Raw genomic sequence first — 18,379 nt, 5'->3', positions numbered from 1 at the left:
GATCCTCCTGAGTCCAGAGCTGGTGCTTATCTACTGCGCCACCTAGCAGCCCACACTATCATTATTATATCCAAGAAGTTATTCAACTATGCATGCTTCCTACTTGACCTATACCCCAGAGAGGTTAAAAAAGAGGAAAAGGAACCATATGTACAAAAAAACATTTATGGCGGCTCTTTTTGTGATAGCAAAGACTGGAAACCAAGGGCATATCCATCTTTGGGGAAGAATGGCTGAACAAATTATGATGTATAAATGTAATCGAATACTATTATGTCATAAAGAATGAGAAAGGGTGGTTTCAGAAAAACCTAGGATGACATGTGTAAACTGATGCAAAATGTCAAATCTAGCAGCTTGTTCTCAGTCCTCATTTTTCTTATTCATCTTTAGACATATTATTCACCCTCTTCTTGATATTCTTCTCTGTAGATTTCCATGACGCTGTTGCTTCTTCTCAGACTCTGTAGCTGAATCTTCATCCAGGTCATGCTCACTAACCATGAGTTTCCCACAGTGCTCTGTGCTGGGCCTTCTTCTCTTCTCCCTAGACTATACTTATTATTTTGCTTGGCGAATTCATCAGTTCCCATGAATTCAATTATCATGTCTATGCAAATGATTCTCATATCTATTTATCCAGCCCCAACTTGCCCAACTTGTCTACTAACCTCTCACTTCTCCAACTTAAACTCAGCATGCCTGAAACTGAACTCATTCTCTATCACTCCTGGGAGTTTCCTTCTTCTGAACTTCCTTCTTGAGGGGCATCACCATCCTCCCAGTCACCCAGGCTCCTTATTTGTCTCACTGTATACTCAATCTGTTTGGCAAGTCCTGCCTGTCATCTCTGCCTTTGTAACCACTCTCTTATTTGCCCCTTCTTTCCTTTCACATTGCTACCACTGTGGTCCAAGCCGTCATCCTCTCACACTTATTCTATTGGAGTAGTCTACTGGTTTATCTCCTTGCCTGTCTTTCCACATCTAGTCTGTCTACCAATCAGCTATCAAACTAATCTTTCTGAATCTGATCATGTTCACACTGACCTATTCAGTAAACTTCATTGGTCTCCCTATCACCTCTAAAGATCAAAGATAAACTGGTTTTTCAATCTGTTTTCAAAGCCCTTTCCTAGCCTAGTTCCCTCCTATGTTTCCAGCCTTCTTACACTTATGCCTCCTGATTTGCTCTATGATACAGTGACACTAGCCTCCTTGCTGTGCCTAGCACAAGACTTTCTATTCCAGGTTCCTGGGACATTTCACTTCCCATGCCTAGAATTTTTTTCCCTCCTCACTTTTGCTTCCTGACTTTCTGTGGCTTCCTTCAAGTCCCAAGTAAAAGCTGACCTCTATTAGAAGCTTTTCCCAATCCCCCCTTTAATTCCAGTGCCTTATATCTGATTATCTCCAGATTTATTCTGAGCATGTGTTTTGTACACAATTGTTTGGATGTTTCCCTCAATTAGACTGTGAGCTCCTTTGAGAGCAGGGACCTTTTTTGTTTGTTTTGCCTTTCTTTCTCTTCTCAAATATTTATCACAGTCTTGGGTTATAATAGAGAACAGTATGAATAGACTTATACCATAGGAGGATAACTTGTGCAGCGGTTTGAAACATGAATTAAAAAACCTAAGAGGAGCACTGGCCCTGGAGTCAGGAGTACCTGAGTTCAAATCGGGCCTCAGACACTTAACACTTACTAGCTATGTGACCCTGGGCAAGTCACTTAACCCCCATTGCCTCACTAAAAAAACAAAACCTAAGAGGTGATAAGAACTTGAGAAAGTAGTTCTTAGCTGAAGAGAACTGGAGATAAATATGAACAATATGTGAAGGTATAATGAGATTGAATCATGCTGAGTCCACTTTGTATTAGCTAATCTCAGCTGGACCGTACTCTATACGCAAGGCAATTCTTTTTTTTTTAGCAACAAATATTTATTTTCCAGTTACATGTAAGAGTAGTTTTCAACATTCATTTCCATAAGATGTAGAGTTCCAAATTTTCTTCCATCATCCTTAATTGATGGACATTCCCTTGATTCTCAATTCTTAGCTCCATCCAAGAGTTGCTATAAATATTTTTGTACAAATTTTCCCCCTTTTCTCTTTTCAGGATTACTATTGTTAACTGTTTCCCTTTCCATCCTATTCCTTCCCCATGATATTCTATTATCCATCTTCTTTCATCCTATCACTCTTCAAAAGGGATTTTGCTTCTGTGTCCCCACCCCTACTCTGCCCTTCCTTCTTTTGCCCCTCTCTCTTTATCCCCTTCCCTTCCTATTTTCCTGCAGGGTTAGAGAGATTTACTCCACCCAATTGAGTGTGTACATTATTCCCTCCTTGAGCCAATTCTAATGAGATTGATGTCTTTGAGCCAATTCTGATGAGTGTTAGGCTGATTTACTGCCCAAATTAATAGATTACTCCACCAGTTGGGTGTGTGTATGTGTGTTTAGTCCCTCCTTGAGGCAGCTCAGATGAGTTTAAAGTCTTTGAGCCTTTTCTGATGAGTGTAACATTCATTTACTGCCCTGCTCCTCTCCTATCTCTTCCCCCACTCCATAAGCTTTTTCCTGTTACTTTCATGTAGGATTTCACTTTTGCCCTTCCCTCTCCCCCAGTGAATTCCCTCTTGTCCTCTGTCCATTCAGAAGAATGGATTACCAGTTGCCTCTAAGAACACATATCCCTTGCTGCTGAGAGGAGCAGAACCAGGATAACATTGTACACAGTAACAGCAAAATTGTGATCAACTGTGATAGACTTGCTCTTCAGTGCCATGATCCAAGACATTCCAAAGAATTCATGATAGAAAATGTTCTCCACATCCAGAAAAAAAACCCCACCAAACCTGTGGATTCTGAATGCATGTTAAACCATACTGTTTTCTACTTTTGGGCTGCTTCCCCCCCCCCCCCTTTTTTTTTTTGAGTTCTTTTTCCTTGTGCTCTGATTCTTCTTTCACAATATGACTAATGCAGAAATATGTTTTAATGTGATTGTACATATATAACCTATATCAGATTGCTTTCTGTCTTGGGGAGGGGAGAGGGAAAGGAGGGTGGGAGAAAAATTTGGAACTAAAATCCTGTGAAAACAAATATTGAAAACTATCCTTACATGTAACTGGAAAATAATAAAATACTTTTATTTTTTTAAAAAAAGGAACACATATCCCTTCTCTGGGTAGGATGTTGCCCACTGAGGCATAACGCTCTCTTTAGCAAGGTGCTAGGTAACACTTTGGAAGAGAAAGTTTTGGAACATTTTGTTTGAATGGGATAAAAAAATCAGTTAGGAAAGAATAAACTTTTTTTTTTCGCTGCAATGGGCCCCAATTGCTATTAGAAATATGAATACTAGTGGACCCAGTCAGCATGGGCTGCATGACTTTTCAGCTTATTTCAATTGTATGTGAACAGAGGGGGAGGAGTGGGTGGTGGAGTAATTTAGGGTTAGGGTTTGGCAAGGTCTGAGTGGCAGTAGGTCAAGGGAACACAAGGGATTTGGCATAAAATTGAACTGGTTCACTAAGCATTACGAGAGGAAGGAAAGAAGCCAGAGTAGCAGCCCATTGGGAACTGGGCCCTGAAGTCAGGAAGAAGTAAGTTCAAATCTAGCCATAGACATTTACTACCTGTGTGAACCTGGGCAAATAGCTTAACCCCATTTGCCTCAGTTTCTTCAACTATAAAATGTAATAATAACAGCACTTATTTCCCAATATGCTTGTGAGACGCAAAGTGAGATTAAAAAGTGTAAAATAGGGGCAGCTAGGTGGCGAAGTGAATAGAGCACCGGCCCTGGAGTCAGGAGGACCTGAGTTCAAATCTGGCCTCAGACACTTAACACTTACTAGCTGTGTGACCTTGGGCAAGTCAACTTAACCCCAATTACCTCACTAAAATAAAAAAGTTAAAATACTTGCCACATGTAGGTGCTATATAAAATGCTTCTTCCCTTCCCTTCTAAATCTAAGCCATCTACCTGAAGGAGGAAAATTTCCAAACTAGCATAAACTCCTCATGAGCAGCTAGGTGGCACAGTGAATAGAGCACCAGGCCTGGAGTCAGAAAGACCAGAGATCAAATGTAGTCTCAGATATTACTAACTGTGACCCTGGCAAGTTACTTAACCCTGTTTGCCTCAGTTTCTTTATCTGTAAAATGAGCTGGAGAAGGAAATGGCAAACCACTCTACTATCTCTGCCAAGAAAACCTCAATGGGGGTCATGGAGAATTAGACACAACTGAAAAACAACTTAACAATTTCTAAGTATATCTCCCCACTGGCCCCATCCTTGTGAATCACCCCTATATATTCTTCCTTTCCCATCTTGACCCCTTGATGAACCAGTTTAAACTTTCCTCTGATTTGTATCAATTTCCTATATACTTTTGTTTGTTTGTTTGTTTTTTGGTTTTTGTGGGCAATGAGTGGTTAAGTGACTTGCCCAGGTCACACAGCTAGTATCAAGTGTCTGAGTCTGGATTTTGAACTCAGGTCCTCCTGAATCCAAGGCCAGTGCTTTATTCACTGCACCACCTAGCTGTCTCCACCTGTAGTTATTTTAAATGGAATTTCTCTCTCTATCTTTTCCTTTTGGCTTTTGTTGGTAACATACAGGAATGCTAATGATTTCCCTTAATTTCTTTTGCTTGACTTACAGCTATAGTATATTTCTAGTAACTGTTCAAATAGTATTAGTAAAAATGGCCATCCTTGCTTTATTCTAGACAGATTGGAAAGACCTTGTAATTTTTTTTTTTGACATTTAAAAAAAAACAATTCCTTGTTTTTATCTCTATCCACTCTAAAATCAACGAAACCCCAATATTTCAGGGTCAAAATAATAAGAAACTTTGCAAACAACTTATAGCCTGTCTGATTGGTCAGTGGATTGATCCATGATGGCAGTAAACAAATCAATATATTTGTGACCTGGCCTTGTAATATTAGATCACAATGATGCAGTGAAGCAAAACCAAGAGCAAGTGACATAATAAATAAAAATGGAAGGAAGTACGAACATGAGTAGCAGTGTGACAGCCACAGCATTTACATCATCAGTGGCACTGAATCATTCTTCATTCTATAATTAGCATTATTCAATAATAGTCTTTCATATGTAAATTCACATTAGGAATGCAGTAGATTTAGTACAATAGAGAAAAATACCCATGTGAACTAGAAAAATTAATACAGAACAAAAATAAAAGGAAACCTAAAATAGAAACAGGATTTTTATAAAAATTTGGCTACGTATATAATTTCAGTGAGAAGCAAAGTCCTTTAAATTGCTTATCAAAATTACACAATTCAACAATTTTGCTAAAATAGTAGGAAAGTTGGACTAGATACATTTGCAACTCAGCATCAAAGGAAACTTAAAATGATATTGAGAGAAGTTAATATATCCTAGTTTTAATAACCAATGGTTTAATTTGTAATCCATCCTTTTCCTCCTGTTTCAGTGAAGACCCAACTCCTGAAAAGATTGGACAGTTTTAGAAGTTTGTTAACAGTTAGGTAATTTTCTCCAGACCCAAGGCATCTACCTGCGTAGGACCCTTACTTTTGTTTATAGGATAAAAAGGGCAAGGACCCTACATTTTGTCTGTTCTGTAAACAAAAGCCTAGGTCAGCTAGATCTTGTTTCATTGTCCTACAGCACCCTCCATTAGATTTTAGGGCACCTCAGCTCTTGGAGGAAAAAATTTGGCCCGAGAGGAAATAGTTTCCCTGTCCAGATGCCTTGAGGCTGCTAAGCCTCTTGTTCAAGTCTAATTCTTTGCTTGTGGGGCTAAAGACTAAATGTCCATTGTCGGGGAGTTCACTGTTGAAGGGACATGCCTGATTTAAGGTATTTCAGAGGGCTCCCTTGTCCTTGTTTACCATGAGAAACCACTGACCATCGATTTATTGATTATTAATTAGCCTAATTAATAAATGATAATTAATTACCTGGAAACTGTCTCTCAGGAGTTCTATTCACTAAAAATAAATAAAATAAAATATTTTTTTTTGGGTGGTGGGGTTTTTTGGCAGGGCAGTGAGGGTCAAGTGACTTGCCCAGCATCACACAGTAAGTGTCAAGTGTCTGAGGTCAGATTTGAACGCAGGTCCTCCTGAATCCAGGGCTGGCGCTTTATCCACTGCACCACCTAGCTTCCCCCTTTCCCCCCTTCCAGTATTACTATTACAAGTATTAGAAATTTTATTTTATGGGAGCAGCTAAGTGGCGCAGTGGATAAGGCGCCAGCCCTGGATTCAGGAGGACCCGTGTTCAAATCCAGCCTCTGACACTTGACACTTACTAGGTGTGTAACCCTGGGCGAGTCACTTGACCCTCATTGCCCCTCCCCACCCCAAAATTAGTAAAACTGGAAAATGAGAAAAAAATACGGAGAAAATGCAAAAAATGATTCCCATATAAGCTCCCATTTTTAGCAGTGGTATGGGGGTGTCATGTTGACATATTGCTGCTGAAGCAGAAAAGTACAGAACAAAAGGGACTAATATGCAGTTAATACCCAAGAGAAATAAATATACTTACCATATCTTGATGAGTTCTAGTCATCTGATCCAGAAACACTATATCCTGAAGTACTGAAAAACTGATGGATGTGATTGCTTAGTCACTTTTAGTGTTCTTTGAAAGATTTTGGAGAATGATAGAGATGGAGATAATGAGGATTGTAGAAGGAAAAATTATCCCTAAAAGTGTAAGCAATTTGATATAGATTATACATATACCACCTTATATAACATATCCATATTAGTCATGTTGTGAAAGAAGAAACAGCACAAAAGGAAAAAAAACAAGGAAAAAAAATAAAGTGAAAATAGCTTGCTTCAATCTGTATTCAGACTCCATAAGTTCTTTCTCTGGATGTGATAGCATTTTTCATTGTAAATCTTTTGGAATTGTCTTGGATCATTATATTACTGAGAACTAAGTCAATTATAGTTGATCATCAAACAATGTTTTTGTTACAGTACACAATGTTCTCCTGGTTCTGCTCACTTCCCTTTTTATCAGTTCGTGTCAGTCTTTCCAAGTTTTCCTAAAATCCACCTGCTCATCATTTCTTGTAGCACAATAGTATTCAATTACATTCATATCACAACTGGTTCAGCCATTGCCCAAATGATATGCATCCCCTCAATTTCTAATTCTTTGGTGCCACAAAAAGAGCTGCTATAGAGATTTTTGTACACAGAGGTCCTTTTCCCTTTTTTATGATCTCTTTGGGATATAGACCTAGTAGTGGCATTGCTAGATCAAAGGTTAAGCACAATTTGATTACCCTTTGGGCATAGCTTCAAATTGCTCTCCAGAATGGTTGGATCAGTTCACAACTTCACCAACAGTGCATTAGTGTCCCAATTTTCCCACATCCTCTCCAGCATTCATCATTTACATTTTCTATCAGATTAGCCAATCTGATGTCAGGTGGTACCTTAGAGTTGTTTTAACTTGCATTTCTCTAATCAGTAGTGATTTAGAGCACTTTTTCATATAACTCAGGTTTGATGTTGTAATGAAATGAGGAATGCTTCAAAAATTTATAGCCGTTCAGAAATTAACAAAAAGTGATTTACTTAGCCATATCATAAAGTTTATTCAAGGAGGATACTGTAGGACTTAAAACTCCCCCTTTGCCCCATACCTTTACTTCCCCCATATGAAAACACTTCTAATCAGCAGGGTAGGATGTAGTGACCATGGTCATGGTACATTTGCCAAGTCTAACAGACTCAAGCATATGTGGGTGGGCCTTTTTATGCCTTTAGGTGACTAGGAAACCATATCAGGAAGTTTAGAGGCTGCTAGGAGGGCATGTCAAAGGGAAACAGTCTTAGCTCCATAGCCAGTGAAGTCCTAAGAACAGTTTCATGAAAAAACTAGTCTACTTGCACAAGGGAAGGAGGTGCCACATGGGTTCTACGTGGTGTAGTGGAAAGAGCACTAATTTTGGAGTCAGAAGATGTGAGTTCAAATTACACCTCTGTAGATTTACTACTGTTGTGAATTTAGGACAAGCCACTTAATCTCCTGGGTCCGGATTTCTTCAACTGCAAAATTAAAGGTTTGGGCTAAAAGGCCTCTTATGTCTTTTCCAGCTTTAGGTCTGCGTTCCTATGGATATGTCAATTGGAAGTAGGCTACTGGTGATAAGAAATTGAAGGGAGACTAGGACTAGATAGATACATTAATTGATTGTCCTTTTCAGGAACATTCTACATAGAGTAGGAATAGATCAATTTTTTTTCTATTTGAGTTCTTATGTAAGAGGTTTTTATGTATTGTTTTCTGAGATTAATGCTTATTGGATCCTGTAGGCCCTGAATGTATGGTATTCTTCCCACAAACATCATTGCTAAAGTGAATGAGAGCCTTTTATTAGGCATAAGGGACACTGAAAATAATGGCAGCAATTGCAACCCTACCTTGAAGACTGGTAAAACTATGTTTCTATTTTGGGCCTTTTGTGTTAGTATGCTGTCTTCTATGATCTGATTATAAATTGTAAACCAGATTACCATGGCATCTGTATAAGGGGTTTGTGTATGTTAAGCCAAAATCCTAAGCTTTGAGATAGTTTTTAATCATTTCCTTTATTTTTAGGGATGTTCCAGACTTTTAGTATTTTAGTGTTAGGCCTCTAAATTTTGTTCTATTTCTATTGCAGGTTTTGGGATTCGAAATCGACACAGTGAATTCGGTCCAGTTTTCAAATCATACAGGTAATTTCTTTTATTAAGTGACAAGTACCTGGGGCATTGAGAAGTTAAGTGACTTGCCTAGAGTCACACTGCCATAAAGTGTCACAGGCAAGACATGAACTCAGTCAGGTCTTCTCTAATTTGTGACCAGCTCTCTGCCTACCATGCTACACTGCCACTTTTTTAAAATCTATTTTTATTTTTATTTAAATTGTATTGCTTTTGTTGTATGGAAGGAGGAACAGTGATGATATCAGAATCACCAATACTTAAAAGCTCCCAGATTGTTTTGAAAGGATTATCCCTGAAAAACTGGATTTGGGATTTTGATTGTAGGAGGCCCCATAATCATCATTCCTGGTGAAGCCATTTGTCTTCAGTCTGAAACAATCTATGTTGAGATTTCTGCTTTGTTTGACTTTGGTTATGGATGGACTATGGCTGCCAGTAATTTGTAGATTTATAATACAACACATATATAAAAATGAAAGACATTATCAGGTATTTTGTAAGTCCAAATTACATGTTTAGGCATCACTTTGAACCAATAGCTAAGTGACACAAAGTACAGACTGTTCCTGAATCAGAGACTCCCATGTAGGCCTGGTGTAGTGCTACATATTTAAATCCTGGTGTGATGCTTTTTATTGGAAGACTTAGGAAGCAGTGTGTGATAATAATAGAGTTTATAAATAGAGCTATCCATACAAATATCCTTATTATGTGACTAGTGATTATTTAGCTAGAATAAGAAGATAATTTTAAAAAAACAACAAAAAAAATAAAGATGATAATTGAGGAGGAAATTGGCTTTAATTTGGAGTAACTTTTATATTTATTTTCTTTTTTCCCTCCCTTGATTTTTGAAATTCACCTACAATTAACATTTTATAAATGGAAGAGACCATAGAAATTAGTTAGTCAATCAACAAGTATGTGACACAGTGGATAAAGCAAAAGTATCTGCTAATGCTGGGTAAAATAAGTAAAATAGTCTCTGCTCTCAAGAGCTTGCATTCTAATGGGAGAGACAACAAAAACATCCATAAGTACATACAGAATAAATAAAAATATGTACAAAGCAGCTAAATATGAGGTAGTTTGGGAGGGAGGACACTGGCAGTTGTGGGGGTTCAGGAAAGGCTTAATGTAGGAGGTGGTTCTTGAGGGACTCTGAGAGATAGGGAAGGAGGCATTCCAGACTTCAGACATGTCCAGTACAAAGACTGTCATAGTATAGTCTAATTGAGAAATGAAAAGGACCTAGTGAGAGATGGTTGAGTAGAGAGAAGTAGTCTGATATAACAGTTGCTATATAGGTAGGAATGGTAATGTCTGGCAACTGATTGGGTAGATGGGATGAGGGAATAAGCATTAGAAGAAGGATTTGAACCCAGGTCCTCTGACTCCAGAATCAGTGCCATACATTTCTTCAATTTATTTTCTATAGTTTTGGGAAACACTAATCTTGCTACTAAGAAGCATTTATGGCCTGTTGAGTGAAAGGGTTGGTCTTAGAGCCAGGAAGGTACTGGGTTCAAGTCATACCATTGACATGTACTATGTACAAGTTGCAGGCAAGATGCCACCCTCCCCTGGTAGAGAGTGGGAACGTCCTATTGGAAAGAAATCTGTGAAATCATAGGCCTAATTCTTATACCTTTCCCCCCATATCTTTTATACGTATGTAGTTGTATCTCTAATATAGTCTGTTTGTAGGGGGGACTTGTGACCTGGATAGGGAGGCAAGCTCACCCAAAGAATTAGAGGTTCATCATGAATCTTGTAAAATAAAAAGAGACTTATTAGGAGAGAGGACTATATGGCCCGGGTACAGATCACCATGGTGATTGTCCCACTGGAGTAAGAGAAGACTTAGTCTTTTGTATCTTTACAAAACAAAGGGGAGGGAAGGGCATTACTGGGAGGGAAATGCAAACAACAGGGAAGGGATTAGTCCCTTGACTAATGGCAATAAAAATAATAAATAAATAAACAATAAAACAAATAACAGAATAATAAATAAATAGTAGTAAATAAATAATTAATAGAATAAAAAAATAATAGAGTAAGATATGCAGCACCCATCCATATCTTGCATATCATCTTGCAGGCCTTGGTATTGCTTATCAGTGTACCAGGGTTGAGCTCACCAACACCCATTCCTAAGGTGGGAGACAGAGCTTCCCCTCCCTTGGAGAGTTCAAGGATTCCTTGAGGACTGGGATCTTTAGGTTTCTTGGGGTCCCACTGCATTCCCACAATATATTTGGTACCAAAATTCTTTTTCTGTATTTTTTTATACAGTGAAAGATAGGTTGATGATAACCACTTCACAATATAATTTAAAGCCTGAAAGTGCGTGCAGGACTTCCTCATCAGCCCTTTACATTCTTTCTGATGGAGGAAGCTAAAAGGGGTTAAAAGAAAAACTGAAGTTTGAGTCCTTATTAATAATACCTAAAAGGGTTAACAGAGAAACTTAGGTTTGTGTTCTTATAGTAACCAAGAGGTTTCAAGTCCCTATCAACCAACACCATCAATAGATACAGTAACTACAGACTGTTAACCATTAATAGCCATTAATATTCCTAGATGAAAGGACACCTAGAAACCAGATCTTAAGTAAAGAAATATCATAAACATAGAGAACCTCTGGGTCTGACAAGTTTAAGCATGTCTTTAGGAACATGCACAGAAAGGACCAAATGTGTCCTTAGGTTCACCTTATGACATGTAAACCCCAAAAACACACCTCCAAGGAAAAAGGTACCCACCTTATGGGTTGTCTTAGGACCCCAGGTAGTCCAAATTAGGGTAAGACCTCTCATGAACCTCCCACAAGGAGGAGATTAAGATAATGAGGAGATAATCTACTTTTTCTCACTATAAACATAACCATTTTCATCCCCCTGTTCGAGACACCTCCATGGTGGTCTCCCTGGTTGTCACTCATAATATTGCAATAAAACTTGGGAAACGGTGTCACTGAGTCTTGTAATTCCTTGGGACACCTCACAATCAATATGATCAATTAAACCCACCCCCTCCATCATTTTCTGTTTTTCCCTATAAATTTCAGTATGGTTTTACCCAGTTTTATGAAGAAATCCCTTGACATTTTGATCAGCATTACATTAAATATATAAATTGTTTGGTGGTATATTGTCATTTTCTTATATTAAATGATCTTTCTATGAGCACTGAATGTCCCTCCAGGTAGACCCCTCCCTTCGGGAGACCAGTAGGTGTCTTCTTTTATTTCAGTAGTAACTGAAGTGATGTCCATTGTTTTCTGTGATACTATACTCTTGTTTTTTGTTTTTTAATTTTTGCAGGGCAATGAGGGTTAAGTGACTTGCCCAGGGTCACACAACTAGTCAAGTGTCTGAGGCTGGATTTGAACTCAGGTCCTCCTGAATCCAAGGCCAGTGCTTTATTCACTGCGCCACCTAGCTGCCCCAATACTATACTCTTGATGGTTCCCTTACTTCCAACCATTTTTAAGGGCAGATGTAATTTAGGTTGTTAGTTCATTGACTAACTAACATTAATTAACTAAATAACATTGATTAACTAACATTGACTGTTAGTTCAGGCTTAACATCAGAACAAAATGAGGTACTCACAGGTCACTGAGCACTTAAGAAAATGGAGTTTACTTAGCCCTGACATAAAAAGGTATACAGTGAGGTAGACATATCTCCTGCCCCTTATCTCCAAAGAGAAGTAGGGTTGGATATAGTGTCTCCAGTCAGTGGTCACAGGGCATTCCCCAAGTCTGAAGAGCCCCAGCCCCATAGAGATGGGCCTTTTTATGTTAGATGACCAGGAAGCCGTGACTACATGGCCAGATGCTACCAGCAAAAATTATATCCAAGAGGGAACAACTTGAGCTTTGGCCCATTCCCTAGGCCAATCATGACCCAACTTTGTTGACTTTTTGTAAAAAACAAAACAAAACAAAAATCCTAGCTTTATCTATGTGTGAGGTAGGGGGGAACCCTGGTAGGTACTGGTCCTATTACTTACCATCCCATAATGGCAGCTAGGTGGCGCAGTGGATATAGCACCAGCCCTGGATTCAGGAGGATTTGAGTCCAAATTTGACCTTAGACACTTGACACTTACTAGTTGTGTGACCCTGGGCAAGTCACTTAACCCTCACTGCCCCTCGCCCCCCAAAATAAATGCTTTTAGGGCTTTTATTAGACAGTGCTCCTAGCATAGGCAGCACCAAGGGGAAAAAGAAAAAATTTACAGCTTACTCTCCCTCTCTGAAGGAGTCACCAATAAAGGCAAAGAAAAAAGAAAAAAAAAAGTGCAAAACAAAAGCTAAAAACTAGGCTTCTTCCCTACCCCCCAACATGGGAATTTGAAAGAACTAAATCTTAGATTTCAGCGGCAGGTTCATGCACTTAAAGGTAGTCACCCTGCTGAAACCTGGGCAAGCATGATTTTGAATGAAGCATTTCCATTTAGCAGTGTGCCCTGCCCCTCTTGTTAAGGGGGCCGTCTTGTATCGCCCAACTCCTAAGAGGCAACTCTGAACTGAAAAGGATGATTATTGACCTTGTGTTGTCTGTTAAATAGTAACTAGAGTCCAGAAACAGGTGAACAGCTACTCTTTAAAAGAGATGATAGTGAGTTTCCCCTTTGGAAAACATGTATCTCTAGAAGTCCAACCCTCTTTGGCTACCACCTGCCAAAGGGTCCAGTTAGCTTGGTTTTTTTCTAGACAGACTTCCACCAACATAAGCCCTGTAAGGGCCCAAGGGAAGAGATTGCTGGACAGCCTGCTTTTACATCTTCCAGGGCTACAGCATGGACTGGGCCCCATTTAAAAAGGTGTGCTCAGGGGTGACTTGGTAAATGGAAACTAGGTTACTTGGGTGGGGAATGTGGGTTCTCCAAAACTTACTTGTTTCTGGGTTTCCTTCTTAGATTGTGGGTATCAAACTGTTGCTAGAATCCTCTCAGTTAGAGATTCTATAGTTCACTATAAGCTGCCAGGTGTCACCTGCCTTACAAAGTCAAGGGTTTCCATGTGGCCCTACCCACATTAATCTGCATAGAGGTTGCCAAAAGGACTTGCACAGATACTGATGACTCATGATATCTCTCTTCTCTCTGTGCTATGCCTTTTATATGACCTCCTGAATGATCCAAATGGGGCAAGACTTAGGTGGGGCTGAAGGATTGAGTTCTTAGTTTCTCTGTACTTCACACTTCAGGTGCTTTCTTTCATCAACCATTACCCTCTGATAGCAAGATAGTGGCCTTTTTGTTTCCTTTCCATCCTGCCCTCCCCTCTCAGAGTTCCTTTTCAATACTGACTCTTATCTATCCAAGGCACAACTGCAACTCCCCTTAGCTTCATCAAATCTTCCCACTTTATCAGCCCACACATATAGTTTGCCCTGGCAGGGCGATACATAGCTAAATTGTGAAGACTTCCACTCAGAAGAGAGATCTAATTCCCTGGGAGGCTGGCTGTTCCAAGGATACATGGTGAGCTGTTGGAAGGGAGCAGAGCAGATCTCATCTATGAAAACAATTTTATTTTTCTTTCTCCCTTAAAGATCCCTGGGGGCAGCTAGGTGGCACAGTGGATAAAGCACCAACCCTGGATTCAGGAGGACCTGAGTTAAAATGCAGCCTTGGACACTTGACTAGTTGTGTGACCCTGGGCAAGTCACTTAACCCTGAGTGGGATGGGAAGTACACCCACTGACCCCTGTAATAGAGACTCGAGGAGAAAGGAGGCCAAAGCATTGATTTTATTTCTTTCGAAAGAAAGGTGCACCACACTCACTGGGACAACCAGGAGGGTGTGACACACCGGGATTAGGAAATCAAGCAGTTTTTATACTCTTTACAGACATCTAATTTGAGCAAAATGCGGTAATTGGGTTCAGCAATAAATTATTTTGCAACATTTTCTGTTTCTGCAAAAATTTATCATGTCTGCGTAATGTCTCGGTGCAGACTCTTTGAAACAATTTTTAAGTTGATATGCCTATATTTAGAAAGGGGGATAGTAGCTTCTCATTATTGCCTCTCTCTATAGAAAAAATAGAGAGAAATAGGGGGCTCTAAAGGGCTTTAAGACTTTGAGATCAGATCACTAGGCCAAAGGGGGGGCACTTTCCATCTCAGTGGAGGGTCATATCCCTATGTCCCTCTCAACCCTCATTGCCCCGCCCCCCCCCAAAAAAAAATACAAAACGAAAGATCCCTAAGGGGAACTTTCTGCAAAGGTATTTTTTTTGGATGTTCTAATGGAAATAGTTCCCCATCTCAACCACAGAAAAGGGGACAAAGGGCAGTTCTTGTCTGTAGCTGAATCTGTAACTACATCTTTAGAAAGTTTCTCAGGCAGCTAGGTTGTGCAGTGGATAGAACACCTGCCCTGGAGTCAGGAGAACCTGAGTTAAAATGCGGCCTCAGACACTTGACTTACTATCTAGCTGTGTGACTCTGGGCAAGTCACTTAACCCCAGTTGCCTCACCAAAAAAAAAAAAAGAAAGAAAGAATGCCCCAAGAGAGACTTCATGGCTTGGAGATAGTTATAGATTCTCAAGGCATTTGCAGGAGCAGAATACATGTTAAGAAAATGTATGGCCAGGTCAAACATACGGTGATATGGACATATATTTGTATGGACATATATTCACATATGACCAGGATTGTATGCATAGAATTGCATCCTTCTCTGCCTCCAATTCTTTTGCTGGCTTCTCCACAGAGCTCTTGATGTCTACTAGTCTGCTTAAGTCATTAGGCTAGGAGCTATCTCCATTAGTGTAAAGGTCCAGTATTCTCTGCTGGTCTAGTGTGTTCTATTTGTATTTTTGCTGAACTGCTCTGTTGCTGCCACCTGCTGGTTCTTCTCCACTGAACTGAAGTTGAGGGGTGACTTTTCCTGAAGGGAGAAGGGATCTTCAGCTCTTTTAGCGCATATCCCCAAGAGTTTTCTCAGCTATTTGCAATCACCAAGCCATTGGGCCAGCAAGCCAGGAGCTCATTATCCAAATGTTTAAGGCAGTTGGGGTTAAACAGAGTCATACAGCTAGTGTTTGAGTTGAGATTTGAATTCAGGTCTTTTTGACTCTACTGCCAATGCTCTATCCACTGCGCCACCTAGCTACCCCATTATTTGAATTAGAATAAATAAATTCCTTTGAATTTGTTCCTGGTCTGTGCAGGCCACCCTAGGTGTGGGGATGATGACCTCTGTCCTGCTTTTCTGACATCTATAAAGTTGTCACTCTCCTTTTATATGGAACTCAAATGAAGTCAGTTTTGTAGCAAATTTACAGCTTTTTGTGAATGGTAGATAAAATAATTTGCTTAAAATCAAATTTGACTTGCTTCTGGCTTTCATTATTTTATCCCAAAATATGGGATTTTATTCTATTTTCCAACAAATATCAGCTTTTTCTCTCTCCCACTTCCATTCCCTAGCCCCTGTTGAAAAGAAAGCAAGAAAAACAAAGCCCTTGTTACAAATATGTATAGTCAATTGTGCTATAATGTGTATTTCAAAAAATGTGATTCATATACAGGGGGGATATTTTTAGCATAATGTGAATTTTGAGTTAGTTTCTGCACTATTTCTTATGTAGAAAACTGCACCACTTCACAATAACTCACAAGCAATTCTTCCATAGCTGACTTCCACAATCAAACTCTAGGTGTTTTTCTGAGTAAAGTGTCATATTTATTGTGGGTCTCTTGGTTCAGTAGGAGCGCTGGTCAAGAAGGTCTGGTCCTCAACACCCTACCTCCACCACCTTGTGCCATGGTTTTAGTATTGCTGCTTTCCTGACTTGTTCATACAGCCATGGGCCCAGGCCAAGCAGTAGCTTGCCACTGTTTTTTTGTTTGTTTGTTTGTTTTTTAGTGAGGCAATTGGGGTTAAGTGACTTGCCCAGGGTCACACAGCTAGTAAGTGTTAAGTGTCTGAGGCTGGATTTGAACTCAGGTACTCCTGACTCCAGGGCCAGTGCTCTATCCACTGCGCCATCTAGCTGCCCCCAACCACTGTTTTTTTATAATTGGGTATTTCTTAACCATTTAACATGCATAAAACTGCTACCATTTTTATTTGGATCCTTTTATGTGTCTCTGATAAAATTTTTGAATCTAGTGCCATAACTGTATTTTTCTTACAAATTCTGTGGGTTTTATTGCATGATTTTGCATAATATGGTACTTTTGGGGAATGCATATGTCAAATCATAGCCAAACTGACTGGAGTCAAGGAAAACAAATTTCTCATTGGCCATATCTTTTTAAATTGTTTAAATTTATACCCTTAGTCCATTGCCTCTCTGTCATGTGGTAGATAACATGTTTCACAAGTCCTCAGGAATTGTAGTTGGTCATTATGTTGATTAGAGTTACTAAGTTTTTTCCTTCCTTCCTTTCTTTCTTTCCTTCCTTCCTTCCTTTCCCAAGATCCACCTTCTCATCTTCAAACCAAACCCTTCCCTCCATTGAGAACACAAAAAACTTACTCATTACAAACATGTATATTCAATTAAAACAAATTTCAGCGCTGGCCATGACATAAAATATGTTTATCTCAATCATGCATTCTGAGTCTTTCACTTCTCTTATCAATAGGTAAGTAACATGATTCATCATTGGTCCTCTGGAAGCCTGGTTGGTCATTATACTGATGAGAATTCAGCCCTATTATATTTCATCACATTGATATGCTACATCTTGTCTATCCATTCCCCAATTAATGAGCAGATTCCCATTCTTTGAGATGTTTAAAAACAGTTATAGATATTTTTGTATATTCTTAAAATTTGTTGACTGACTAATCCCTCCCTTAATCTACCCTCCCTCTAATACCCCTTCCCCCTTCTTTCCTTTTCTTCCTATTTCTCTTTTGATTGTGCCAAATCTGTATGCCTGTGTTTATTCTTTCTTCTTTCAGCCAGTTCAGATGAATGAGGTTCAAGGGTCCTCCTTACCTTCTGTTCCTCCTTACCTTCTTCTCCTAGTTTGTATGGGTCTTTACTTGTACTCCTTTGATCATGTGAGAGAATTCTCCCTAATTTTCTTTCCTCCCTCCCTAACTCTAGTGTATTCCTCTTATTTTTCTTTCCATTCTTTTCTTAAGAAATAACAGAGCCAAAAAGAAAAAAAGAAAAGAAATAACAGAGCCACTCCCAGGCCTTGTCTAATTGGACTCCCTCTGTGAACCCTGATGATAATTAAAGTTCAGAGGGGACACATATATCATCATTACCATATTTTGATGTAAGAACTTTTGTCCTTTTTCATTCATGCTTACTTTTTTTTTCTCTTCACTCTTATGCTTAGAAGTCCTCTGTTTCATTAAAAATCCATTTTCTCTCCTTTAGCTTTATAATTCAATTGTGCTGGGTAAGTTTTCTTGGCTATAAGCCGATATATCCTTTTCCTTCTGGAATATCATTCCAAATTCTGTTTCTTTATGGGGGGAGCTGCTAAATCACGTGTGATCCTGACTATTGCTCCTTAGTGTTTGAATTCTTTCTTCCTGGCTTCTTGTAGTATTCTCTTTGACATGAAAGCTCTGGATTTTGGCTGTGATGTTCTTGGAAGTTTTTATTTGGGGGTTCTTTCAGGAGGTCAC

General features: G+C 39.3%; 1 protein-coding gene across 1 annotated transcript in view; it reads left to right on the top strand.

Annotated features, from left to right (window-relative positions):
* Positions 1–18,379, top strand: part of PDXK (pyridoxal kinase) — a 65,883-nt gene that overhangs the window by 14,655 nt on the left and 32,849 nt on the right. The window contains exon 2 of the mRNA XM_043996010.1: positions 8,708–8,762. Within this exon, the coding sequence (XP_043851945.1) occupies positions 8,708–8,762 (55 nt within the window). The remainder of the gene's footprint in view (positions 1–8,707; positions 8,763–18,379) is intronic.

This window comes from Dromiciops gliroides, chromosome 3 (assembly GCF_019393635.1).
Source record: "Dromiciops gliroides isolate mDroGli1 chromosome 3, mDroGli1.pri, whole genome shotgun sequence".
In the NCBI taxonomy this organism is placed as follows: domain Eukaryota; kingdom Metazoa; phylum Chordata; class Mammalia; order Microbiotheria; family Microbiotheriidae; genus Dromiciops; species Dromiciops gliroides.
This window is presented reverse-complemented; position numbering and strand designations above follow the sequence as displayed.